This window comes from Dromiciops gliroides, chromosome 2 (genome assembly GCF_019393635.1).
Source record: "Dromiciops gliroides isolate mDroGli1 chromosome 2, mDroGli1.pri, whole genome shotgun sequence".
Taxonomy (NCBI): Eukaryota; Metazoa; Chordata; class Mammalia; order Microbiotheria; family Microbiotheriidae; genus Dromiciops; species Dromiciops gliroides.
Window position 1 is genome coordinate 33,172,745 of NC_057862.1, and position 26,968 is coordinate 33,199,712.

Sequence of the window (26,968 nt, forward strand, 5' to 3'; positions counted from 1 at the left end):
CCTTTGAGGTAGGGGATATTATTGTCCCCATTTTACAGATGAGGAAACTGAGGGTGACCCAGGTTTAATGACTTGCATAGGGTCACCAAACTACTAAGTGCCTGAGGCAGGATTTGAACTCAGGTCTTCCTGACTCCAAAGCCAGCACTCCACTTAGGCCTTGGAGTCAGAAACACTTGCATTCAAAGCTTGCCTTTTACACATAGTAACTATATGACCCTAAGCAAGTCACTTAACTTCCAAGACTGTAAATTACAAATCCATCTGTGAATTGACATTGAGGGAGGGTGTTTCCATATGAGGAGATCCCCATACAAAGGAAAATCATAGGTCTAGACAATAAATGAATGAATGAATGGATGGATGGATGGATGGATGGATGGATGGATGGATGGATGGATGAGTGAATGGATGAGTGAATGGATGAGTGAATGGATGGATGGATGGATGGATGGATGGATGGATGGATGGATGAAATTCAAATGATCTCACTTCTAGTACTTGTTTTGTTTTCTTGGGAAAACACACATACACAAATACAACTAAAGAGGTTTCTAAGGCCCACTGACGCTTTCTGATACCTCATCATGGTATGCCTGTCACTGGGGGTTTTCAGAAGCCCTTGGAAGCTGTGTCAGGGCCTGCCAGGTTAGAAAGATTTGAGGAGAGGGCCCGCACTGGACTCTGTCTCTCTGAGGACCAGCCTCCTAGTAAGCGTGAAGAGGTTCATTTCCAGAGTTCCAGAGCACCGGCCATCACAGAGTGAATGGTGGGGGTGGGGTGGGGAGGGGACCCTGACTCTTCTCAAAGACCATCCATTAAGGCATAGAAGGATTGAGATCTGCAGTAGGGGAGGGAGCACCCACACCAGGGAGATTACCTATTCTAGAAGACATGAAAAATAAGTGTTCCAAACTGAAAATGATCTCTTCAGTCAATGAATATTCCCACTGAGTGCTTACTTGGCCCTCAGGAAAGCCTGGCGTTTGCATCAAGACACCAGCTGGGTGACCCTGGGCAAGCCCAGCAGCATGTTGCTGTGGAAGGGGACCCGGTTGGAAACCTGAGGACCCGAGTTAAAATCCCACTTGGGTCTTGCCCACAGTCACCCAGCCAGTAAAGGATTTGAGCTCACAGAGCTGAGTCTTCCTGACTCCAGGCCGGATGCTCTGTGTGCTATGGTGCCACCTAGCTGCCCTACACTTTCTTTCTTTTTTTTGTGGGGCAGTGGGGGTTAAGTGACTTGCCCAGGGTCACACAGCTAGTAATTGTCAAGTGTCTGAGGCTGGATTTGAACTCAAGTACTCCTGAATCCAGGGCCCGTGCCTTATCCACTGCGCCACCTAGCTGCCCCCTGCCCTACCCTTTCTAATCGAGGTCTCAGGGTAGGAGAAAACAGGGGATGGGATTTCCCCTCCCCTCCCTTTTTTCCAGCTGCCAGGCAGGCCTGCAGACTCTCAAGGAGCCACATGCCCAGCTGGTTTGGTCATCAAGGCATCCCTGGGCCCCATTGGTGGGTGTGAGGGACACAGCTGAGCCAGGGCGCGTTAGTCACGTTCCCCTCAGCCTTCTGTGAGTTAAACATGCTCCCTCCTGCCCATGTCCCAGAATGCTCTGATAAAGTGTGGCCTGACAAACCCCGGGTCGAGAACAGCTTCTGATCAGGCCTTTCTGGCTTGTCCAGGGGTGACCTCATTCCTCATCAAGGACAAATCCTTGGCCAAGCTTGAAATCAGCACCGCTGCTTCTCCCTTTGGTTGAGCTGCTGATGAGTCAGCATTCAGTGGACCCTGCCCCTAGGGGGGATGGGGCTTCTCTGCACTGGGTTGGGAGCCCCAGCCAGTTAATCTTATTAATGGGAATGTTTGCAAAGCACTTTGAATGTATCGAGAGACTTGGTTTCTAAACCAGAAAGACCTGGGTTCAAGGTGTGCCTCTGACACACACTGCCGGTATGAAGCTGAGCAAGCCGCTTCATCTCATACTGCTTGGGGAAGCTGTTTAAGACTCTTTAGGTGCAGAAGCTGACCTGCATTGTTAGGAATTTGTGCTCACCTGGGAGTTCCATTTGCTAATGAAATATGTGATCACATTTGAGCCTGAGAACCACCTTTTGGGTTGTTGTGGTTGAGTCTTTTCAGTTGTGTCTGATTCTTCTTGACCCCATTTGGGGTTTTCTTGGTAGAGATACTGGAGTGGTTTGCTATTTCTTTTTCCAGCTCATTTTACAGATGAGAAAACTGAGGCAAACAGGGTGAAGTGACTTGCCAAGGGTCACACAGCTAATAAGTGTCTGAGGCTGGATTTGAACTCAAGTCCTCCTGACTCTAGGTCCACTGAGCCACCTAGCTGCCCACCTTTCAAAGTAAATGCTATTTTCATTCCCATTTTACAAATGAGGAAACTGAAGCCAAGAAAAGTGGAATGACAAACCCAGGATCAGTCTGTCAGTCAACATTTATTAAGCACCTACTATGTTCCAGGTACTGTGCTAAGCCTTGCAGGTGAAAAAGAAAGGCAAAAACCAGCCCCTGCCATCAAGGGGCTCACAGTCTAAGGTCAGGATGAGGGGGGTGGGGATAATATGGAAACAATTATGTAAAAACAATCTACACAGAGCATGGAGTGGAGACAGTTGCAGAAAGAAGGTACCAGTATTGAAGGGGATCAGAAAAGGCAGATTGTAGCTAGGACTGATGAGAAGATGTCAGGAGACAGAGAGGAGGAGGGAGATGTCCAGGTGTGAGGGCAGCTGCTGGGGAAAATGCAGGGTTTGGAAGGTGAGGATTTTTTGCAAGGAGCGGCAAGCAGGGCATTGCTGCTGGATCTCAGGGCAGGTGGAGGGAAGGAAGGAAGGAGTGAGAAGACTGGGAAGGTGGGAAGGGCTTTGATGTCCAACAGGCAGCTGGAGATGAAGAGAGGTTTGGCTCAGTGATTAGGTCTGAGAATCACCAGCAAAGAGATGGATCCATGGGAGCGGAATAGGACAGAGGGAGAAGAGAAGGGGACTCTGGATGGAGCCTGGGGATTCTGGGTCATTGGTCCAAGGTTAAAGGGCATGACCTGGGGAAGGTCTAGCAAAGGAGACTGATAAGGAACGGTCAGACAAGTAGGAGGAGAACCAGGCGATACTGATGTCCTGAAAACCTAGAGAGAAGAGAGTATTCGGGAGAAGATGGTGCTGGGTAGTGTCACAGGTCAGAGCGGTCAAGAAGGACAAGGATCAAGAAAAGACCTTTGTTTGGCGATCACTGGTAAATTTGGAGGAAGCCATTTTAGTTGAATGATGACATTGGAAGCCAGACTGAAGAGAACCAAGAAGGGAGAGAGGCACTGACTTGCACCCAGCTCCTGACTCCTGACTAGTACACATAGAATAGTGGTGCTTAATAAATGTCATTGACTGAGAAAGACCTGGATTCAAATCCTTCATTTTTTGGGGGACAGGGCAATGAGGGTTAAGTGATTTGCCCAGGGTCACACAGCTAGTTAAGTGTCAAGCGTCTGAGGCTGGATTTGAACTCAGGTCCTCTTGAATCCAGGGTTGGTGCTTTATCCGCTGTGCCACCTAGCTGCCCCCCTTCATTCATTTTCTAGCTGTGTGACCCTGGACAAGTTTCTAGCCTCAACTGTAAAATGAGGAAAAAATCATGGCACTTACCTCCCAGGGTGGGTTTAGGATCAAATGAGAAAATGTTTGTAAAGTTGTTTTGCAAACCTTAAAGCCCCATATAGAAGTGTCAGCTATTGTTATCTAGAAGGAAGATAAGCTCTGCGAGGCTAGGGAATGTCCCATTTTTGTATCTGTATCAGTAGTGCCTTGAGCAGTTACTAGCATAGAGGAGGTGCTTAATAAGTGCTTATTGTGCCAACGTGAAGGATCACAGAGCAGCTCACCAAGGACTCATGAGATTTCTTTACATCTGTGAACCAAGGGTCCTTGATTTCTTCTTCATGGATTATCACCCCAGTGAGGCACCAGATTGTGACCCCTTCCTGCTTTAGCAGGTAGGCTTTGTGGGTTGTTTGGTCAAGGAAATCCATGACTTCCTGGCCAATTCTTAGGATGAGCCCATCCACAGTAAGCTGGGTTGGGCCTTGTGTGGGATCATTGGTCTGTCACTTGGTCTATATTCCAAGCCTGCTCAAATTAGAACCTCCTGTTCTTGTGTGTATGTATGGTGTAGTAGAGAGGGTATTGAGTTTGAATCCTGTCTCAGATACTTACTAGCAGTGTGACTCAGGACAATTCACTTAAACCTCCCTGGTTTGTTTCTTTCATTTCTAAAATGAAGGGATTGGCTTTGACAGTCTCCAAGATCCAGGCTAGTTCTAAATTTGTGATTGTACAATACTGTGACCCCAACATCCCCGCCCCCTCCCTGTGTCCTCAGGAGGCATCAAAAGAGGATGTCAGTGGAGGGTTTCTCTAAAAAGATAGAAATTAAATATGATGAACTCGGCCTCAGCCCCTGGCCGCCTCTTCCTCAAGCAGGACCTCACTCCAGCAGGTAATGTGTCTTGAAGGCAGTGTGTAATTAGGGCAGCCCTGGAATGTGGTGAGCTGTCACATAAAAACGATGGAAGGGAAGTAGTATATTCCAAAACCATCTAACACCCAGCCCCAAATAGATGCAGTGGGTTGGCCTGCTGCAAGGCGGACAGGTGGCTGGGGGTGGGAACTCATGGGGGGAAGGGCTTCCCCATGGCAGGTCTCCTCCTCCCCTACCCCAAAGTTCTTGACCAATAATAATAATTAATGATAATAATAATAAAGCACATTAATGTTTACAAAGCACTTTACAGATTTCCCTGTGGTGTTCCTGGGCGGTTGGCGAGCTCAGTCCTTGGAGCTAATGGTGTACACTGGCAGCTCCCTAGAGACACAGGATTGTCTCTTTAGATCTAGTCCAGCCCTCTTTTTTTTTTGTGGGGCAATGAGGGTTAAGTGACTTACCTGGGGTCACACAGCTAGTAAGTGTCAAGTGTCTGAGGCCGGATTTAAACTCAGGTCCTCCTGAATCCAGGGCTGGTGCTTTATCCACTACGCCACCTAGCTGCTCCCCAGCCCTCTTTTTTACCTTTGAAGAAACTGAGGTTGAGAAGTTAAACGGCAGAGGCAGAATTTGAACCCGGGACCCCTGACTCCAAAGCCAGTTTGATGATGGTGGTGGTGGTGGTGGTGTTGAGGTCTATCTCCCACATGTGGCATGGGGCTGTGATTGTGCAGCTCAGATAGATACAAGAATAGACTTCTCTAGCCTCTTGTCCCCCCACCCCTCTCCAAAGGAGACTAATTTGTGTGGGGGTGGGGGAAGCTGGAGATTACGCCAGAGGCCACCACTGCTCTCCTTGGAGAGAGGGTTTTGGCTTAGATCGAGATCCATCTGCTCCATTAAATATCATTGTTAGTCTCAAGGTTGTGATTTTCAGGTTCAAGCTAACTTCTGGTCCCTGTTCGCAGACCCAGGGGAAAGGATATCCAGAAGAGGGTGACGCACAGGGTCAGATGCTGCAGAGGAGAGATGAGGAAGGGTGATTGAGGAAAGGCTTCCGATGTGGAAGTAGAGTTCATTGTTAGCTTGGAAGAGGGTGGCTGCACCTGAAGGGTGAGGCCTGAAGCCAGGTTATAGGGGGTTTAGAAGAAAATGGAAGGAAAGAAAGTGATTTTAGCCAGTGTATTTCTTGAGGATTTGATGGGGAAGATGCAGGAGGTTGGGTGACGGGGATGGACAGTGCAAGAGAAAGATTTCTTTTTCTTTTTGTTTTTTTTGGTGAGGCAATTGGGGTTAAGTGACTTGCCCAGGGTCACACAGTTAGTAAGTGTCAAGTGTCTGAGGTCAGATTTGAACTCAGGTCCTCCTGACTCCAGGGCTGGTGCTCTATCCACTGCGCCATCTAGCTGCTCTAAGAGAAAGATTTCTAAGGGTGAGCCAGATGCAACTGTACTTGTAGACATCAGTTAGGAGCCAGGAGATGGTCTAATGGGGGAGGGAATGATGGGGGCGAGCCCTCTGCTGGGGAGGGCAGGGGGATGGGATTGGGGCTGGCTGGAGGGGCCTTTGCCTTGGCCAACACCGTCTCTCTTCATGCATGACAAATGAAGGAGATAGCAGGGCAGGATGTCTGAATGGTGTGAGACAAGGGAAGATGGGAGGTGAGAGTCAGGGTCAGGGTAAATGTGTTTGTTGAAGTACGAGGTGGGAGGAGGGTAGAGGGAGACAGGCTGTGGGAGGTTTGAGGAGAAGAGGGCTTTGGAAAAGCCACGGTGAAGAGGGGGCTAGCGAATCAATTGGGGAGATGTGGAGAATCGGCTTACTATAGTGAGATGAAGTAGCATGAATGTGTGGGTCTCCAAATGGGATTTGCCCGGGCATCCTGGGACCCCAGAGCCTAGGGCTTCTTTCCCTGTGCCAGGCTGGCTACCTTAGTCCTGCCTTTGCTTCTGCCTTTTGCCGTGTGACGTGTGACCTTGGGCAAGTCGCTTAACCACTGTGGGCTTCCGTTTCCCCTCTGAAAAACAACAGGGTCGGACTCGAGGATCCCCAAGGTTCTAAATATTACTCCGTCCCAGCCTTGGTTATTGAGTGACCACCCAGCCAAGCCAGTGCCAGGACAGCTGAATAAAAGCAGCCGGGTTATTTTTATCATCAGCAGCAGGCCAGGCCTTGCCCCCCTGTCCTCTAAGCTATGTCAGCCTGGGTGAAGTTTAAGGAACCAAAGACCACCTTTAGGAAGAAAAGGTCATTGCCTTTTTACCTCCAATAAGAGGATGTGTGTGTGCTGAGCCATCCCGACTACGCTAAAAAAAGAGAGATAAAAATGAAACCATCCGATTTTAAACCATATCCTGAATTTAGAAGTGAATTGCAGCCTTGCGGGTCGGGTCAAAGCAATCCAGATGTTGTCCTGGCCATCTCCTGCTCCCCCCGTGTCAGGGGGCTGAGGAATGTGATGGCGGGAACGGGGCCATCCAGGGGGTAGGGTTGGCACATGTGGTCATGGGCTTGATGTTCATGGGGTAGGAATGTGGTGGGAGTTGGGGGGAGGCTAACCCTGAGCCCAGGCAATTTCAGAATGCATGCATGAATTGTAGAGGCTAATGAGGTCCGGCCCCTTGTTTTATGGAGCAGGAAACTGAGGCCTCGGGAGCTTGTGACTTGCCCAGGGTGACTCAGGTAACAAGTGTCGGCGTGAGGTTTGAACCTGCCTTCTCTGAGCCCTGGATCTGGAGTGAGAGTCTTTGAATTCCCCCTCTGTCCTTTCCTGCCTGTAGGCTATTGGGTGGGTCAGTTCAGTTCAACAAATGCAGTAAATGGGGATCCTGTGCTTGCCTTTGGTACAAGCCAGCCCCTGCCTTCCAGTAGATTACCGAGAACAAGCTCCCAGATAATTAGGACCCCGAAGAAGAATGGGATAAACAAGAGGCCCAGGCTGGGTGGTCCGAGAAATTGAAAGAGGGTCAAATTGATTTTCCCGCAGAGAACCTGGAAGGCCACAGTGAGGACGAGGCATCTGACTTGGCCTTTGGAGGGCAGGCAGAAGTGGTCGCCTGGGTGGTCTGCCCTGATAGACTATGAGCTTCCTGAGGGCAAGGACTGTGTCACTCTTTGCATCTCCACAGTGGGTGCTAATAAGTGCTTGTTGGAGAGAATGGGCATTGATCCCTTCTTCTTTGGACTCAGTTCTCTTATACATAAAAGTAACACAGTGCGTTAGATAACCCTCAGTATCCCTTTAGATTCATGGACCATGGATTCTTCTGGGCTGTACAGTTATAAGGGGTTTAGAAGCCACCAGGCCCTGGGTGCATGTTAGTGAGGAGGGGACAGTGAGGAATGCTAAGGTCCTCAAGGGCAGAGCTTTGCGCTTCGGGGGTCTGTGGGAAGAATGTACCAGAACAGAGTGGAGCTGGGGGGAGAGGTCGAGTTTCTGCCAAGATGCCTCCCCTTGCCTCCCCAGCTCAGTTTCTATTTAAACCTGTTCAAGAGACCCAAACCAAGCCAAACCAAGCTCAGGATTTCTTTGCTTTTGGGGGGGAGTTGGAGAATGGTCTGGCTCCTTCTCCCCGATTCCTCCGTGCCGTGGTTGGGAGGTTCTGTCCCCTCCCAGATGGTCTCTGTAGTCCCCGAGGGCCTTGGGGGGCCGAGCCTCACCTTCCATGCCCTGGCTTACTCCTCGGGGCAGGGACTGGTCTTTCTGCCTTGTTAACAGCCGGAGAGAGTTCAGAGTGAGGTAGAGGAATGATTGGCTAATCCCAGGGTACATCTGATGCCCGAGGGATGAAGCAGCTGTTATGGACACTGTGAAGTGACCCAGCTGTTTCATTGCTTGTGGGTCCTTGCCAGGGTTCCCAAGACTACAGTTTCTCCATCTGTGAAATGCAGGAGTTGGTCTAGAATGCCACGGTCTCTTTCTGCTCTAAGGTCTTATCTCTTTGGGGGTAGGAAGGAGGTGGGATGGAGTGGGGTGTGGGAAGCAAGAAGCCTTCATACAGAAGCCAAGTGGGAGAAACAGAATGTGCTCAGAAGGCTTCCAGCTGCAGCCCAGCTGTTGGAGGAGACCACCCCTCCCTGACTTTCAGAGCCAGCGAGCCTGCTGTTCCTTAATAGATGTTTCTTGGTGGGCCCTGGGGACTGAGACTGAGAGCCAAGGCCTCTCTGTTCCTGAAGAACACGCCTCTGGTGCTGTCGTGCGTATGTATTTGTGTTGGGCAGGAGGAAGAGGGTGAAGGGGGTGCTTCCCTCCACTACAGGCCATTACTCTGAGGGAGTGACTCTTAGAGAGGTGGTGAATTAGAACAAGGGCTGATCTTGGAGTCGGGGCCCTGAGTTTGAATAAGGGTGCTGCCACATACCACTGGCATGACCATAGAACGAAAGGGATTGGACTAGTTGGCCCCAGTGACCCCTCCCACACTAAGTCTTTGATTCTAGGAGGGTTGGTGTCCCTTCTCCCCTGGGCATGGTGGGTCTCTGCCTGAGGATAGAGTGGCAATCACCTAAGCCTGGAAGGGCTAGGCATCACCTGTTGGGGGAGGGGATTGTGTCTGTTTTAACCAATCACCTAGTGAGGTTTTCCCTGCCCTAATGAGCCTTTGTTCCATCTTCCTACAGCTGCCCAGGTTGGTTTGTCCGGGTCAGGATGCTCTTAGCTACCCTGGCTTATTCATTTTAGGAAGGGACCTGGCCCTCTGGTTGGATCAGTTTAGTGAGCTCCCAGGGAGGACCCACTTTACGAGCAAATATGGGTCTTTTTGGCTTCGAGGATGGTGCTCTGCTTTCTCTGCTGTTTGGCGTGGATCTTGATAATAATAGCAACTTTCACCTCTTGCTTTAAAGCACAAAAAAGCATTTTGTTCACAACAGCCTCCCAGAGTAGGTAGTACAAAAACACCTTCATTTTATGGTTGAGGAAACTAGAGCAGTGACTTGTCCAAGGTCACACAGCTAGTGAATGGAAAAACTGGGACTTAAACTCAGACCATCTCCGTCTCTGAAGTCTAGCTCTCTCTTGATTTAGGTGGGCAGGGGCCCTCTGGGATCTGAACCTGGCTCTTCTCACTCCAAACCCAGCGCCCATTTTCCTGCACTGTGACTCTCCAGAAATAATAACCAACTCTTCCCATCATTCCAGGTTGCCTTCCTGAACCTTCAGAAGATAGAGGCAGATTGGAGGGCACAGAAGGGTCCTCATAGACCACTTCCTCCCCCACTCTCCCTCTTGTCCAATTCCACTCCAGAACTTGTCATTTCCTTCTTCCAGGGAAAAACAGCTAAGGAAGAGCTAGAGGCCCGGACACTGCATCTCAGAAGCCTACAGTACCTGGAGCGATATGTCTTCCTGATCCTTTTCAACGCCTACCTTCACCTAGAGAAGACAGACTCCTGGCACCGGCCCTTCAGTGTCTGGATGCTGCAGGTGAGTTATTGACCTGTAAGTTATACGTGTAGCTTTGGGGACCCGGGGAACTCTCTCTGCTGGAGCTGGGCACCCACTGAGCTCTGCTTGCTTAGATGACGTAGCAACTCCTTAAGGAAGAGCTGCCTGCTCGTATCCATCTTTGATGTTGAATAATAATAGATAACATTTATATATAAAATCCATATATAAATATTATATACAAATATAAATTTACATGACTATATTATATATGTATATAGAATATAAATATGTACATAGATTAATATAATATATAACTATAAATCTACATGACTGTATTATATATGACTATATAATACATACATATATTTATATATAATCTATAAAATATACAAAAATATAAATTGATATGACTATATTATATATGAACATATAATATATTTATATATAAATTTGCATGACTATTATATATGCATATAGAATATAAATATATACATATATTTATATATAATGTATAAATATATAATATATAAAAATATATAGCACTGGGGCAGCTAGGTGGCTTAGTAGATAGAGCACTGGCCCTGGAGTCAGGAGGACCTGAGTTCAAATCTGACCTCAGACACTTGACACTTACTAGCTGTGTGACCCTGGGCAAGTCACTTAACCCCAATTGCCTCACCTATATATATATATATATATATATATATATATAGGTGAGGCAATTGGGGTTAAGTGATATATATATATATATCACTTTATATATATATATATCACTTTAAGGTTTGTTGTTGCTGTTCAGTTGTTTTACTGGTATATCTGGTTCTTCATGACCCCATTTAGCATTTTCTTATCAAAGACACTGGCGTCGTTTGCCATTTCCTTTTCCAGCTCATTTGACAGATAAGGAAACTGAGGCAACAGAGTAAAGTGACTTGCTCAGAGGGTCACACAGTTTACTAAGTGTCTGAGGCCGGATTTGAACTCAGGTCCTCCTGACTCCAAGCCTGGCACTCTATCCACTGGATCACTTGTTAATCTCATTTGTTCCTCAAGACAACCCTGGGAGGTAGGCATTTTTATTATCCCATTTTGCCAAGAGAAAACTGAGGCACAGAGAGGTGACTTGCCCAGGGTCCCATAGCTAGTATCTGTAGGTAGGATTCAAACTCAGGGCTTCTTGACTCCCAAGGCCATCCTCCACACACAGTGCAACCTGGAACACTTCAAAGTCTCCAACCTACTTTCCTCATAATAGCCTTGGGAGGTAGCGAGTAGAAAGTGTTATTGTTTCCATTTTACAGATGAAGAAAATGGGGTCTTAGTGATTCACCCAAGAATCTCATGGCTAGGATGGTCAGAATTGCAGTTGACACAGGTAGAAAATGCCAGAGTTGGGATTCGAATCAGGTCTCGTGACTCCCAACTTCAGCCTCCCAAGGTCAGAGCCTTTTCTGGTTCTTCCTTATGGAGCTAAATAGAAAAACTCTCCCAGGTGACAGCCCTACAGCTAAGTACTTGAAAGTAGCCATCATGTCCCGGAGTTTTCTTTCCTCCATAAGACAGCATCCCTGGCTCCTGCCCATCCCCGATAGCGGGGGTGCCTCTTGCTCCTCCTGCTTGTTGCTCACCTTGCTCTCTCCCTCTAAACAGCCCCGCTGGTCCTCTTCCCGGTACTTCTCTGCATCCCCTTTCATCATCCTCACTTGTGCCTGGGTCCTCTCTCTGTTAGATGTCAAGCTGCCCCTTTGTCCCTGGTGCTGAGTGCAGGGTGGCACATCATGGGCACTTCCTCAGATGGAGTTTTGTGGACCTGGGCCAGGAGGGACCTCATTCCTGCCGATACCAACAGTGCCTTCTGTAGTGCTTGCCTCAGTTTACCCTCGGGGTGTTCTGCTCCTGGGCTGCTGTCTTCTGGGGTGGATCCCCTCGATACCTACATGGTGTCTAAAAGTGGGCACGAGGGGCAGCTAGGTGGCGCAGTGGATAGAGCACCGGCCCTGGATTCAGGAGGACCTGAGTTCAAATCCGGCCTCAGACCCTTGACACTTACTAGCTGTGTGACCCTGGGCAAGTCACTTAACCCCGATTGCCTCACAAAAAAAAAAAAAAAAAAAAAGTGGGCACGGAGGGTCAGGGATTTAGAGCCAGGAATGCTAACCATGGGACTCTAGAGGTCATCTAGTCTGTCCCCTGCCCCCATCCCCCATTTTACATTTGAAAAAACTGAGACCCAGAGGCATCAGATGACTTACCCAAGGTCACAGAATGGCAAAAGGGAGAACTGGGATTCGAACCCAGATGCCCCAATCCAGCGCTCTCACCATTGTACCGTACTGCCTGATTTCTGTTTCACCCAAGCATTTGACAGAATCTCTCACGGGTCCTTGGAACACGGCTGTGTCACCTTGAGGTTTTCTAAGAACTTTCCTTACGACTGCTTTGCAATGATCATTATCCCCATTTTACAGATGAGGAAACTGAGGCTCAGGGACATCAAGGGATGTGCCCAGGGTCACACGGCTAGTGCTTCTCTGAGCCGGGATTTGGACCCATGTATACATGGCCTTCCCATGATGGCCTGCTATAGCTAGGATTTCAGAGCGGACAGGGATCTTAGCCATCCCTTAATTCAGCCCTTTCTTTTCACACACAAGGAAACCGAGGCCTCGGGAGGGGAAGAAACTACTCTGAGGTTGCCCAGTGAGAAATAGAACCCAGATTCTCCAGAAGGGCAAGGCTTCTGACTCTAAATTAGGTGGGGAGACAGGCTTCCGGGCCCTTGGTTTCCTCCAGAGCCGCAGCAGCCACTCAAATAGCCACATTGTGGGGAGCAGGAGGTCCCTAGGGGCCCTGGCCTCCCGGAATGATCCTCATACCCTATAATGTGGCTGCCCTGGGGCCGGGCCTGTCGGCAGGAAGGTCGGTCACCCTACCCCCACTTCCCAAGCTCCTGCCACCCTTGGCTTACGTCCCAGAGCTGGAATTAGCTTTGGCCAGCCCAGGTCGAGGACCTTGGGATGAGCAGGAAAGAGGGCGTCACCGAGAGTAGGATCTAGAGGAAAAAAGCAAAGGCCTTCCCCGTGGGGGGGGGGTGTCAGTATGCTGGCCGTGCCCTTCCTTGGAGGCCCAGGTACCAGGGATAAATTGAGACCAGGCCATGGGGAGGGTGTGGTCAGTGTGGCCACATAGGACACGTCAGCTCTTGGGGCACAGATTTGTCACAGCATTGCCTAAAAGTGCCCTCAGTTCTTGAAGGGAGGTCTTCAGACCAGAGTTCAAAGGCCGGGTCCTGGGCATAAACAAAGTATGGTGGTTTCAGGGATTAACCAACATTTATTAAGCACCTACTATATACAGAGAGCTCTGGGCAAGCCCTTGGGGGAATCCTAGAATGTGCTGGACAATCAGGGATACAGAGAAAGGCAAAACCTGCCCCCCCATCCCCAAAACAATCCCCGCCCTCAGGACTTACGTCTGGATGGGGGAGATGACCTACAAATACATAGGTATGCATGGGGTAGAAAGAAGGCATCCTTAGGAAGTGACCTTGCTTAGATGGAAAAGCAGCAAAGAGAGGCCCGAGAGTAGGAGGAGCTGGGTTATGCAGACCCTTAAGTGACTCAATGAGTATTTTATATTCGATCCTGGAGGTCATGGGGAACCATTGCAGTCAACTGAGTAGGGAGGTGCCTCCTCAGACCTTGGACTGAGGAAGGTCTCTGGTGGCTCAGTGGAGGATAGAGTGGAGTGAGGGGAAGCTGAGACTCGTTAACCCAATTGATCTTCTGATGGAGAACAATGAGAAAGCTGCTTCAGCCGTCTTAGTGAGACTCATCCGGGGCTGAGGCCCAGAAGCAGGGATGTGCTTGCTTGTGAGTGCGGAGGAGGGGCTGTGGAGGAGAGATCACCCATCCGTCTGCAGAGAGTGTGTGGCTTGACCAAGGTCATTCAGGTGGCAAGAGCCTGTAATGATTGGAATGACGCCACCTACTGGAGACTTTTTGTTTGTTTGGTGAGGCAGCTAGGTGGCGCAGTGGATAGAGCACCGGCCCTGGAGTCAGGAGGACCTGAGTTCAAATCCGGCCTCAGACAGTTGACAACTTACTAGCTGTGTGACCCTGGGCAAGTCATTTAACCCCAATTGCCTCACCAAACAAACAAAAAGTCTCCAGTAGGTGGCGTCATTCCAATCATTACAAACCCATTGACCATCTCTGGGCCTTTGCCCCGGCTGGGTCCCCTCCCTAAAATGCCCTCCCTGCTCACTCTTAGACTCTTCCTCTACCTTCAAGACATAGCTCTGGTGCTGCCAACTCCTCTGCGAAGCCCAAGTCTACTTTGCCTCCTCAGACTCCCTAGCCTCCGGTGTCCTCAGAGCCTGACTATCGACTCTTGTCTTAGCGCAGTTTGAAGTTTTAGGCGGTTCAAGCAGCACTAAGACTTTTGGGACACCTCGTGTTTCCTTTTCTGCACACGGTGGTGTCTCGGGGTCTCCATCTCCCAGTGCGGCGTCTTGCACATAGTAGGCGCTTCATCAGCGCTGTTGGATCCATTTGACTTGAAGTGGCCAGAGTGGGTGTGGACCTCAGTCCTGTGGCCCCAAACTCGGCCCTCTCTTCTGCCACATGATGCAAAATGGAGAGAAGATGCAAACTCAGAAGCAGGCAAGGCCCGGCCATGAGCACCAGTGCCCCCTCTGGACCTGGTCCCCCTTGGACAGGCCCGATACTCTCTTGTCTTGGGGAGGTGGTCACCTTCCCTGCCCAGCCTTCCCCCTCTCTCCTAAAGGTCCAGGCAGGCATTGGGGTGGAACGGAAGGGGCATCGCTGACCTCTTTCTGCCTCAGGCCAGTCAGCAAGGCCAGAAGCAGATGGCCCTGCCCTTCCCCCTTCAGTCCCTGCCTCTGCGGTTCAGGCAGCTCTCTCCCTTTCCCTGGAAGAAGGTCAGGAGTGGGGTTGGGGTGGAGCTGTTATTAGCCCCTGGAGTAATGAGTTCATCCTGGGGCCCCAAGGGGAGGCGTTGGGCCGGCTGAGGGCTTGAAACCCCCTCTGTTCTCTGTCCTGCTTTTAAAAACAAGCGCGTGTGTGTGAGGGGGTTGGTCCACTTCCCCTCACTCCCCCAGCCCCTCCTGATCTCCCAGGGTGGGGGTGGAGAGAAGGGGCCCGAGCTTGTGGGCCACCCCAGCCATCCAGCTGAGACAAGGCCACATTGTGAGCGGGGAGGGTAGTGCCAAAGCTAACAGGCCCAGGCTCACTCCAGCAGGTACAGGAGGGCCAGGAAGGGCTGTTAGAACCAGATGGGGTAGAGGAAGAGACCTGAGCCCTTTCCTGCTCTGCTCCCCCCCACCTTGGAGTTCTGAGGGGACAGCCAGGCCTTTTGATAGTCTATAGGAAGGGGAGGAGAGAGAGGATGGGGGCGGGGGGGGGGGGACAGGAGAGAGGAGGAGGAGGAAGGGGTGAGGAGTGTGTGAGGGGGATGGAGGCAGGAGCGGCAGGGGCAGGGATGATGCTGTGTTTAAAAACACACATTGAATTAGGTTTTTAGAGCCAGGAGGGACCTTAGAAATCACAGGCTGATGTTGGGGGGGGCGGGGTCTTTGAACCTGGATAGGAAACATTCTGACAACTATATTTTAATAAGATGGGCTCCTTTTGAAATCTTTATTTTATATATTTTATATATTTAAAACATGATTCTGAGGAGGGGCCCATAGGCTTCACCAGACTGCCCGAGGGGGCCACGACAAAAAAGGGCCAACCCCTTTCATTTTATAGATGAGAAACCTGAAGCCCAGGAAGGGTAGCGAGCTAGCTGGGTGAGAGTCAGATCAGGCACTAAATCTTACCTTAGGTCTTTCCAAGACACTACTGTACCGATCAGTATAGCTAGGTGGCGCCACAGCGCTGGTTGTGGAGTCAGGAAGCCCTGAGTTCAAATCACTTAATCTTTGACAGTTTCCTCAGTTATAAAATGGAGATAATAATAGCACCCATCTTCCAGGGTTGTGAGGATCGAATGAGATCTTATTTGCAAAGCGCTTTGCAAAACTTAAAAAGTGTTCACATAAATGCTTGCTATGATTATTGTCATCATTATTATTAGCTATTATCTTACTTATGCATATGGACATACACAGATCTGCAAACAGTGATTCTCTGTGTGACTCCTAAACACAGCATTAAGTGACTCAGTTTACTCCTCTGTGTGTGATATTTTCTGGAGCTCTGTTCCACAAGCTACGCCTGGAAAGTTGGCTAGGTCAGTGATCTAACCATGTTTTAGAAGAGAGGAGACTGAGGCTGAGAGAGGTGAGCTGTTTGCTGAATGGTGCTGTAGAAAAAGCTCCAGCCCCTCCCTCCTTCCATGGCAAGGTGGGGGACTGTGGGTGTGGAGGGTTGTGTCTGTTCCCAGATGCCAACACAATCAGCTGGTTTTACTCACCTGTTTTTTATTTTCCTTTGTTACAAAGGGAATGTTGGGGGGGGGGAGGGTAGATCCAGAATCACTGTGACACACACACACCCACCACCACATATATGGAAAACAAAAGGCTTCTTATGAACAAATCTATATAACCTCATGAAACCATCTATATAAACCATCTAAACAAAAGGCATCTATAAAACTTTTAACAAGAAGTCACTGATTTATTTTTCAAAGGCCATCTCACTTGGAGCCAGGATAGACTCACAGCTTTTCCAGGGACTCTATAATTGTGTATGTCACTGTGGTCTCATCCTAAGTCTCCTTGAGTCTGTTTCCTTGGCTATAAAATAAGGATGCTTGGGGGCAGCTAGGTGGCACAGCGGGTAAAGCATCAGTCTTGGATTCAGGAAGACCTGAGTTCAAATCTGGCCTCAGACACTTGACACTTACTAGCTGTGTGACTGTGGGCAATTCACTCAACCCTCATTGCCATGCCAAAAACGAGAGAGAGAGAGAGAGAGAGAGAGAGAGAGAGAGAGAGAGAGAGAGAGAGAGAGAGAGAGAGAGAGAGAGAGAGAGAGAGGGGGAGGGAGGGAGGGAGGGAGGGAGGGGGAGAAAGAGGAAAAAAAAATAAAGAGGATGCTTGAGATATCCCCTTGCAGGGTTGTGGCGGGGAATGTGCTTTGTATTTTAGAGAATTGGCAGCTATGTTTCTCCTGGGGTCATCCAGCTAGTCAGTGGTGGGACTGGAACCTGAACCCGGGTCTTCTTACTTCTTGCCTTTTCCTCCCATCACACCCTGCTCTCCAAGGTGGCTCTTTCCCAAAGAGCCGCTTTGGAGAGCCTCCTCTGGGGTGTGTGGGGTGGGGTCTGTGCTGAAGTTGAAGGTCTAATCTCCCCCATCCTTCTTCTTCCTGAACTCAGGACTAAGATGCTGTTCTCAGGATTCACCTAGGCCTGTGCCTCAGTTCTTCATTCTAGAGAAAGGGAATTTGATCAGAGTAACTGACCCCTCACTAATGTGTGGACTCCCCTTCCTTCCAGCCCAGAAGGGAGGAGGAGGAAGGGGAACAAGCATTTATCAAGTGCCTACTATGTGCAGGCACTGTGCTAAGCCACTTTACAAATATGGCGCCATTGGATGGAGATGCCGATGGAGGAGGTTTGTGAGAGGCCGGTTGCTTCTTCAGGAACGTTGTAACTTGTGGGCTTCCAGCTATCCAACACTCTTTTGTCTTCCGGTTCTACTGTTGGCTCTTGAGAATCAAAGACTTTCTGCTTTCCCCATGGCCCTCCCAAGCTCCTTGTTAGTGGCTGCCCCGTGGTCTCCTATAGCCTCCCTCCCACCCTATTTTCTTTCTTCTCAGGTGGCCGCCAAAGCCGGTGTCTACGAGATCCTCAACCAGCTGGGCTTCCCCGAGCTGGAGGCCATCGAAGACAAGCCCCTGTCGAGGTTACGCTACCGATGGCAGGAACAGACCCTCAGCCCTGGGCCCTTCCTGGGGGACTTCCTCTAGAAGGGAGCAACCGGCACCAACCATGCCCTCTGGGCGGTGACTCCGGGCCTGGTGATGGTCTCCTTCCCTCTTCTCCCTGTTTGAACAGGAGTGGGGGGATGGGCCCTGGCCTGAAGGAACAGGCCTGTCTCTTTCCAGGAGGGCCGGGTGGGGAGTGTGCTGGGGGGGAGGGGGGAACCTGCCTTACTTATAAAGGAAGCTTTGAGAGGGACCATTTTTGACACAATAAACCATATTGTAAATGAGAGGAGTCCCCTTGGATGGGTGCCCTGTGGAATGGCCTGTGCTGTGTGCTCACTGGAGGATCCGGCCTGGCTGGGCCTTGCTCGCTGTCCGTCCATCTGTCTGTCAGCACGCTGCCCAAATGACGCGTGTTCTTAAGTACCCCGTGTACTTGGCTCCAGCTCTGAGTCTCTATTTAGTTCGGTGCCTTTGATGTCCCCAGGCTTGCCCTGACCCCCAACTTCAGTGCTAGAAGAAGCCTCAAGAGGGAGGAGTCCTCCCGTGTGGCCTTCATTGAACTCGGGGCTGCAGACACTGTGTGCAGACCTACTGTGTGCAAAGGCCAGGAGTGGCCATGGAAGCACAGGAATACACACCCAGTGGTCCTCTAGTCCAACCTTCTCATTTTACAGATGAATAAACTGAGGCTCAGAGAGGGGAAGTAGCTGGCAGAATGAGTAGCAGGCATGCTTTGGACTCAGGGCCTCTGACTTCTCCATGGTCCTGTCAGAGGACGGCAAGGACACTGGTCTTGGGTGTCAGAAAGCAGCAACAAGCCTGTTGTTGGAGGTGGAGGAAATGTCCAAAGTGCAGCCACCAGAGAAGGTGCCACTGCAGTGTGTGTGTGGGGAGCAGGGGATGAGACAGGGAGACCGACTCTCTTGTAGAGGCAGCCAGGGGCAGCCTGGAGTCCAGGAACTGTTTTATTGAAACACAATTTGAGACCTGCATGTTATTTTATGCATTCAAAGCCTTATTCTGTGAAGATTCAGATGAAATACTTTAAACTGCTGTGTAGCTGTGAGCTATGGCAGTTTGTATCTTCCACTGAAAGGGAGCAGTCAAGCAGAGAGCTTGGAGAACCAGATGAGAAGCCAGGCTTGGTGTGAGAGGATTGAAAACATGGAGGAAAACCCCTCAGGAAGGAGGAATAACAGACTTCTTTCCTGCTCTCCTCTTCCCCATGCTGTGGCATCTGTGGGCCTGCCAGAGAGCTTCAATCTGCCAGTGCGGATTGGGGAGCGGCAGGGTGGGGGCGACACTGGAGGCAGTGCTCCAGGGGGTACCCCCACTGTCCTGCCCAGCAGAACCCGACCCCATGTCTTCAAAAAACTGATGGGGCCCCTGCTGGCCAAAGGCTCTTATGGGGAGGAGGGGGCAGGGCATGGGCATTTACACAGAGCCTCCTGCGTGCCAGGCAGGGGGCTAAGCCCTGGGGATCCCAAGGAAGAGGAAGTGTGGGCCCTGCCCTCAAAGAGCTTCCCATTTAATGGGGGAGGACCACATACAAACAGCCATGTATGTACAAGATCTATTAGGTGTAAAGGGGAGAATCTCAGAGGGAAAACATTAGCTGTGTGCATGTGTGTGTGTGATGTGTGTATATGTGTGGTGTGTGTACATGTGCGTGTACATGGGCACATGTGATGAGTGTATTGTGTACATGGACACGTGTGATGAGTGTGTGGTGTATATGTGTGCAGCATGTAAATGTGTGTGGTATGTATGTGTGATGTGTACGTGTGTGTGGGCATAGTGCACACACAATGTGTGTATGTGTGGTGTGTACATATGTGTGTGCATGTTTGATGTGCATGTGTGGTATGTACGTGTGTGTGCGTGGGCATGTGGGCTCCTGTAGATGGGGGGGAGTTGAGCGGAGCCTACAGATGGAGGGGATGGGGCAGAGCCTCCAAGCTTGGGGGGCACGACGATGGGAGATGGGACACAGGAGACGGAGTTCCCTGCTTGGCTTGGACCAGGGGCTTCCCTCTGCTCTATGGAGAACTTCAGCACAGTCTGGCCAGGGAAGGCGCATTTCCTGAGCTCCTGGGCCTCCCATGGGAGGCTGCGACATGAAATGACTGGTTCCACTTGTCTCCTGCCCTCAAGAAGCTTACAGGCTAATGGGGGGGAGGTGCCCAGATGTGTCAGGGAGGTGGCAAAGGCTGCCCCTTGTGTAAGAGCACTTGGCCTAGTGGGCTCAGTAGGAACTTAGAGGTGGGCAAGGTCATCGTGACGGGCTGGGAGAAGGGGGAGGGGAGGTCAGCAGGGGCTTCCTGGTGGAGTTGGTCCAATTTGGGCCTTAGTTGGGGGGGATAACCAGGGGAGGGAGAGAACTGTCTGGGATGAGCTGGGCCTCAAAGGGCATGGGATGGGGTAGAGAAGGAAGGCTCCTGCAGTGGGAGCAGCGGGAGGGAGGACGGGAAGGGCTGAGGAGGATCTGGAGGCCCAGGAGGGACCCTTCTCCCATGGGCTTTTGTGGAGGGGTACATCCCAAACCTGCTCTCTGTGTGCTCCACAAAATAGGTGCGTGTGTCTTTGGGGAGCATTAGGAAGGGAGGATGGGCAATCACTTCCCTGGACTTGGCCTTGCAGATTTCGGGCGGCTTTGCTAAGTTCATTTTGCAAAATGATGATTCTAAGGATTCGTCTTTCAATGTCTTTTTATCTGTCCAAGCAAAGTTTGAGTGAAGGGACGGGGGTCAGCATCTCTCCGGATTCTCCTGCAAACCTTGGCCCTGCTGCTGTGCTGGGGCCTTCAGCACCCAGTCTACGTCACCTCATTGCCTCAGTTTCCCTATTTATAAAATAATACTTGCCCACACCACAGGGAGTGTTGTGAGGATCCGTTTGCTTGTGGTTTGGGTTTGGACTTTTGAACGTGTAACGGGTCCAGATGACTCTGGAATCAGAGGACCTGATTCAGTCTCATCTCTGAACTCTGTGATCTTGGGCAGATCTCCTCCCTGAGCCTCAGTTTCCTGTGGTCATGTGGGCCTCCTAACTCGCAGAGCTGCGGATTCTCGTATGTAAAGAGGGAACTGGATGACCTTAGACTTTTAGGGTCCCTTTAGTGTGAAAAGCCAAAGATCTGCCTCATCTTTCCCTCCTTCCATTCTCCCTTTCCCTCTTAGACCCCTTCATTACCGAATGAATAGACCCATTTACTACAGGTTAATAGAGGCTTCTAGTGTTGATTTTTCAAAGGGAAGGCCCCAGAGGACACTGGGTTTCAGGTGGTGTGGCAGGCCCTGGAAGGGGGGGGGGGGGCAGCAGGCTAGGGGAGTGATGCTGTTTTTGGGGCCAGAGGCCAGGGGACTTCCTGGAGGTCACATCCTAACCCCAGCTCTAAGTTAAGAACTTAGACAAAATTCTGCTTATCTCAAGGACAGCAATAATAATGACACCTTATATTTAAAAATAACTAATATTTCTGTAGGGATTTAAGAGGCAAAGCCCTTTCTGAGTACGTCCCGCCAACTCTGTGAGGTCAGTACCATCATTCTGATTTTGCAGATGAAGAAACTGAGGTTCAGAAAAATTAAGTGACTTGCCTAGGGCCATTATACAGTTTGTATGAATTATCGGGGAGATTTTGAACCCAGGCCTTCCTCCTGCCAAATCAAGCACAGATGTGAAAAGGGTAGACTCTGTCAAGGGGTCCTCGAGGTCAAAACAGTTTTCACAATAATAGTAAGATGCTTTCATTTTGAATACAGTAAATATTGATGGATCTAACACAGAGAAACGGAAGCTCTTTGGGGTCTTCAGGAACTTGGAAGATTGTAAAGGTCCCCAAAGACCAAAAATACCAATGACCCCTTGAGAATTGCGGCCCCGTGGGACAGAATACTCCTCAAATGGGGACAGGCTGGGCCTCTCTCCCCAGCCCCGTGGTATCTGCAGCCTCTTCAGCCCCCTCCAGCGAGTGCTGTTCAACACCAAGGGGTGGGCTCAGATCCCAGGGGCCTGAAGGAGGGTGGGAGGCAGAGGCTCGGCTTTCATCCTTGGATGGAAATTCAGATCACAGCAGAGCCAGGCCCCATTGGAGTGTAAACACTCTGCGCTTGTAAACCAAATACATTTGACTGTGAGCTCTGAGAGTCAGAAAACTGAAAATAAGTCAGCTCCAGGTTCTGGGTTTTCATGTCAGCTGGGCCTTGACTGAGCACCTGCCAAGTAAAAGATCCATCTTAGGCCCTGGGGTTCAGAGATGGCATCCTAAGTGAACCCTAATTCAAAAGGCCAAAGGCCAGGGAGGGGAGGTGGGGAAGGAGGCTGGAGCCCCCTTGGGCCTCGGGCCTGGTGTAAATAGCTTCCATTTCTCCAGTCTTTGCGAATATCCCATTCTACAGCCGAGGAAACCGAGATCACACCATCAGTGCTGGAGACCCCTCCCCCTATTATTTCTGAATCCAAGACCATGACATGGTGCTGACTTTCTGTTGTTGTTTGTCCTTCATTCTCGAAGAGGACCATGACATCCTGAGGTGATGTCATGACTTGCTCTGGATTGCATTTAAATGAGGGAGGGCTGTGCAAGGTCACCAGCCTCACTCTCTCCTCCAGAGACATCTGGGTCCAGTGGCAAGGCATAAATCAGGATGACTGGAGATGGCCTCGGAGGTTTAAGGCAATTGGAGTTAAGTGACTTGCCCAGGGTCACACAGCTACTAAGTGTCTGAGGTCAGATTTGAACTCATGTCCTTCTGACTTCAGGGCCGTGCTCTATCCACTGTGCCACATAGCTGCCCCTACACTTACTAGCTGTGTGACCCTAGGCAAGTCACTGTCCTTCTAACTGATGGCCAAATGGGCCCGTCATTGTCTCAAGCCCCTGCCCTGGTGCTTCTCTCCTTCCTTAGACCCTGACATGACATTCAGAGGTTGGCAGCTTAAATCCCTGTTCCATATTCCCTTTCCCATGAGCCTGCGCTTCCATACATGAATATATCACACCCATGTAGGGCAGCTGGGTGGCTCAGTGGTTGGAGCATGGGCTCTGGAAGCAGAAAGACTTGGGTTCAAATCCAGCCTCAGACACTGTCTGACTGTGGGCAAGCCACTTTGCCCTGTTTGCCTCAGTTTCTTCATCTGTAAAATAAGCTGGAGAAGGAAATGGCAAACCATTCTAGTATCTTTGCCAAGAAAATCCCCAAAGGGGTCCCAAACAGTCGGACATGACTGAACAATGACTCAACAACACAGTCGGCCACATGGGGGATAAGGATGGGACCTGTTGATACAGGGCATTCTTGGGTGAAGTGAAGAAACTCCCTCTGCCAGGGCAGGTTGGCACCTTCTCAGAAGCCTATGCTCTTCGTTGCCCTGGGGATATTGAGAAGTTAAGTGATTTGCCCAGGGCTGCATGGCTATAATGTATCAGAGACAAGACTTGAACTAGAGGCACTGCCCCTTTTTATATATAAGTTTTAAGGTTTGCAGAAGGCTTTATGTGTTTCACGCCATTGGATCATCATAAACCTAGCTTCTTAAACTGTGGGTCAGACCCCCCACTGATGCAATCCTTTATCTAGAACTCATAGTCTTAGAGTATCCTGGGGATACTAGGAGGCTAAAGAAGTGACTTGCTCAGGGTCACAGGGATTTGAACTCAGGTCTTCCTAATTCCTAGGCCAGCCATTGTCATTGTGCCCTGTTCCTTTACACAGAAACAGTTACAGGCAAGGAGATTTAGAGTCAGAGAAGGCACACCCAGAAGATGCCCCCAGGGAGCTGATGATCTGGGGTGGGTGACTCTGGTGTGGATGACTTTAGGAGAGGGCTGGGGTGCCCTCTGCCACCATTCTGGATACAGCTCTCCCTCTCAGGGGCACTTCAAAGTTCCTTTGTCCTTATCAGACCACATCCAGAACCTTGGGGTCCCCACCATTTTGGGGTTCTCTTTTCAGGAAGGACATTGACAAACCTTAGCCCATCCAGAAGAAGGGTGGCAGCATGATACTGGGACTGGAAACCTTGATGGAGGGGGATCTGTTGAAGGGGCTCGTAGTGAAGGGCAGTGGAATCAGAGAGCCAGGTTCAAGTCCTGCCTCTGATGTTCACTGCCTTTGTGACCTTGGGTAGGTCACAGCCTCTCTGGGCTTCACTCAGTTTCCTTGGGTTGCAGGTCTAGGATCCCACGATTCTTTGTTTAGCAGCATGGATGGTGGTCTTCAAGTATTTGAAGGACTATTATGGGGAAGAAGGATTAGATTTGTTTTGTTTGGCTCCAGAGGGTAGAAGCAGGAGCAATGGGTGGAAATAGCAGAGAAGTCAACTGAGGCTTTGTATAAGGAAATATTTATTTTTATTTTATTTTAAAAATTGTATTTAGAATTTTATTTTTCCCAAATTACATGTAAAAACAAATTTTAATATTGATTTTTAAAACTTTGTGTTCCAAATTCTCTGCCTCTCTCCTTCCCCATGTGAGATTTAAAATTGGATATATGTCTGTTTTTTACCACACCCACACCCCCCCTTAAGAACTCAAGCAATTCAATATAAGTTATACATGTGCAGTCATGCAAAACATTTCCGCATTAGTCAGGTTATGAAGGAAAACAGACAAAAAAACTTTAGAAAAAGGAACTAACAAAAATTATGCTTCAATGTGTATTTAGATAGCATCAGTTCTTTCTCTGTAGACGGATTGCATTTTTCATAAGTTAAGGAAACATTTTTTAACAACTACAGCTGTCTCCAAGTAGAATAGACTGCTTCAGGAGGCAGGGGGTTTCTCCTAGGAGAGGCTATTTGACCACTTGTTGGAGGCATTATAGAGGGAACACAGGGACAGGTAGGGAGGGGATTGAATGGCCTTGGGGATCCCTTCCAACTCAGCCAGTCTGAAAGTCTCCCATGATATGGCCAGTGAAAAAGTGAATGTGGCCTAACAGAAATGCCCTGACATCGAGGGAGGTGAGAACCCTGCTGTAGACTGTCTGTGTAAAAACACACCTTGACCAGGGTGTTCAATTGTGTGTACCACATGCCTGGATAATGGCCAAAGTGGAGAGCATCTGGAGAGAGGGCAGCCAGGGTGGGATGGAGCCTCACGATCATGCCCTTGGAGGATCATTGAAGTAACTGGAGAAGGAAAACTTAGTGGGGGGTGGACTGGGGTGGGGGACATACAGGCAGCCTTGTGGTAGAGGGCTTAGCCTGGTTGTGCTCATCCCTACAGGACAGAATGGCAGATTTCAGCATAATTTAGAGGTGCCCCCAAATAGAACATCTCTTGGGAGGCCGAGGGGTAGCCCCCTCTATGGGAGGTCTTCGAGCAATGACTGGGTGGCCACCTGTGCGGTGGAAGGGATTTTCAGACAGGTTGGCCTTGGGCCAGGTGGATTCTGAAGTTCTTCTAACTGAGGTCCAAGGATCCTGTGAACCAACCGAGGCATTCTGAGCACAGGAGCGACTTGGTGAGTGATTCAGCCCCTCACCATTTGCCAAACAGCTGGGGTGATTTTTACGATGCTGGGAAGGGAGAGGGCTTGTTGACCTGCCTTCTTTTTCCAAGGAAACCAGCATCTGGGAGAGTGTTCTGCTGTGCTTGGCACTGCTTCCCCACCCCACCAGACCGTCACCTGTAGAGCAGAGCCCAGGGTTTTTTTTAAAGTGGCGGCCCTGCTGCTGGGTTTCCAAGGACTACTTGGATCTGCCCACTATGCCCCTCTCCAAAGCACACTGCTATTCATTTGCTCAGGAATGGGTGAGTCAGTCTGCTTAGTGCCTGGTTCTGGTGCAGCTGGCTGCCCTGTATGATCCAGGTCAAGTCTCCTGACCTCTCGGTGGCCGCTTTGTCACTGGAGAAATGGGAAGAATGATCCCATCGCTCCTTGGCCCATCCCTCCTGCTCTCTTTTCCTTCTGCTCCCTCCTTTTCCTTCTCAATCTTCCTTGGATGATCCTAGGATTTAGAACCAGGAGATGCTTAGAGATCCTTGAACCCAACAACCTTCCTTTCACAGATGAGGGAACTGAAGGCTTGTGACCTTGTTAAAGTGACCGGCACAGGGCTGCTTAGCTAGAGTCCTAATCCAAGGCCTCTGAAACCAGGTAGGGTTCCAATAAATGTCATATTCCTGGCCAGTGGTAAGGAGCACTTTTACTTGGTCCTTGTTCGGTCATTTTTCAGTCATGTTTGACTCTTTGTGACCTCATTTGGAGTTTTCTTGGCAAAGATACTGGAGTGGTTTTCCATTTCCTTCTCTAGCTCATCTTATGGATGAGGAAACTGAGGCAAACTGGATGAAGTGACTTGCCCAGGGTCACACAGCTAGTGTCTGATGCTGGATTTGAACTTGTCTTCCTGACTCCAGGCTCAGCACTCTAACCACTGTGCCACCTAGCTGCCGTACCCTCCAAGTAATCATTTAGTGTCACTACATACCTAGTCTATGAGGAAAATATTACAGAAATGTAGCACCAACAGAAAGATTATAACTGTCAGAAGCCATCACCAATGTGGGCTAAAGCTCACAGAAGAAATCAATTTCTTTATAGCAAGAGCTTTTTTCTATGATGAAGAGTTGTGATAAATATTTTTCTGGTTATCGGTCTTTTTTTTTTTTTTTTTTTAGGCAATGGGGGTTAAGTGACTTGCCCACAGTCACACAGCTAGTAAGTGTCAAGTGTCTGAGGCCGGATTTGAACTCAGGTCCTCCTGAATCCAGGGCCGGTGCTTTAACCACTGCGCCACCTAGCTGCCCCTATCAGTCATTTTAACCTTCCTTTGATCCCTTTGGGGTATAGGTCTAGCATTGGTATTGTTGGGTCAATGGGTGTGCACAGGTTAGTGCCTTTTGGGGCCTACCTCCAAGTTGCTTCCCAGATTGGCTGGGCCAGTTCCCAGCTCCATCATTAGCACTGGTGTGCTCATTTTTCCCAAGGCTTTTCATGTGTTCTAGGTTTTAAGGGCTCTCCCAGCTATGATGTTCTTTATTGCATGTTCTAAATTCCATCCCCTGACATTCTCTGCTCTGACTGGGAGATGGACATGGGAAGTATGCATCTCCCAGGACACAGTGACCTCAGCTGGATGAAAAGCTCTCCCTTTGGCCAGGTTCTTCTTGCTCCCCCAGCCTGAGAAATAGAGCCAGCCCTAAACCCAAACAGGGGAATCCCCGA

At 49.8% G+C, this 26,968-nt stretch overlaps 1 protein-coding gene across 1 annotated transcript in view; it reads left to right on the top strand.

The window, feature by feature from the left end:
• Window positions 1-17,955, top strand: part of PALD1 (phosphatase domain containing paladin 1) — a 96,700-nt gene extending 78,745 nt beyond the window's left edge. Inside the window, exons 19-20 of the mRNA XM_043985395.1 lie at window positions 9,766-9,921; window positions 17,679-17,955. Of these exons, the coding sequence (XP_043841330.1) occupies window positions 9,766-9,921; window positions 17,679-17,828 (306 nt within the window). The 3' untranslated portion in view covers window positions 17,829-17,955. The remainder of the gene's footprint in view (window positions 1-9,765; window positions 9,922-17,678) is intronic.
• Window positions 17,956-26,968: the final 9,013 nt, after the last annotated feature.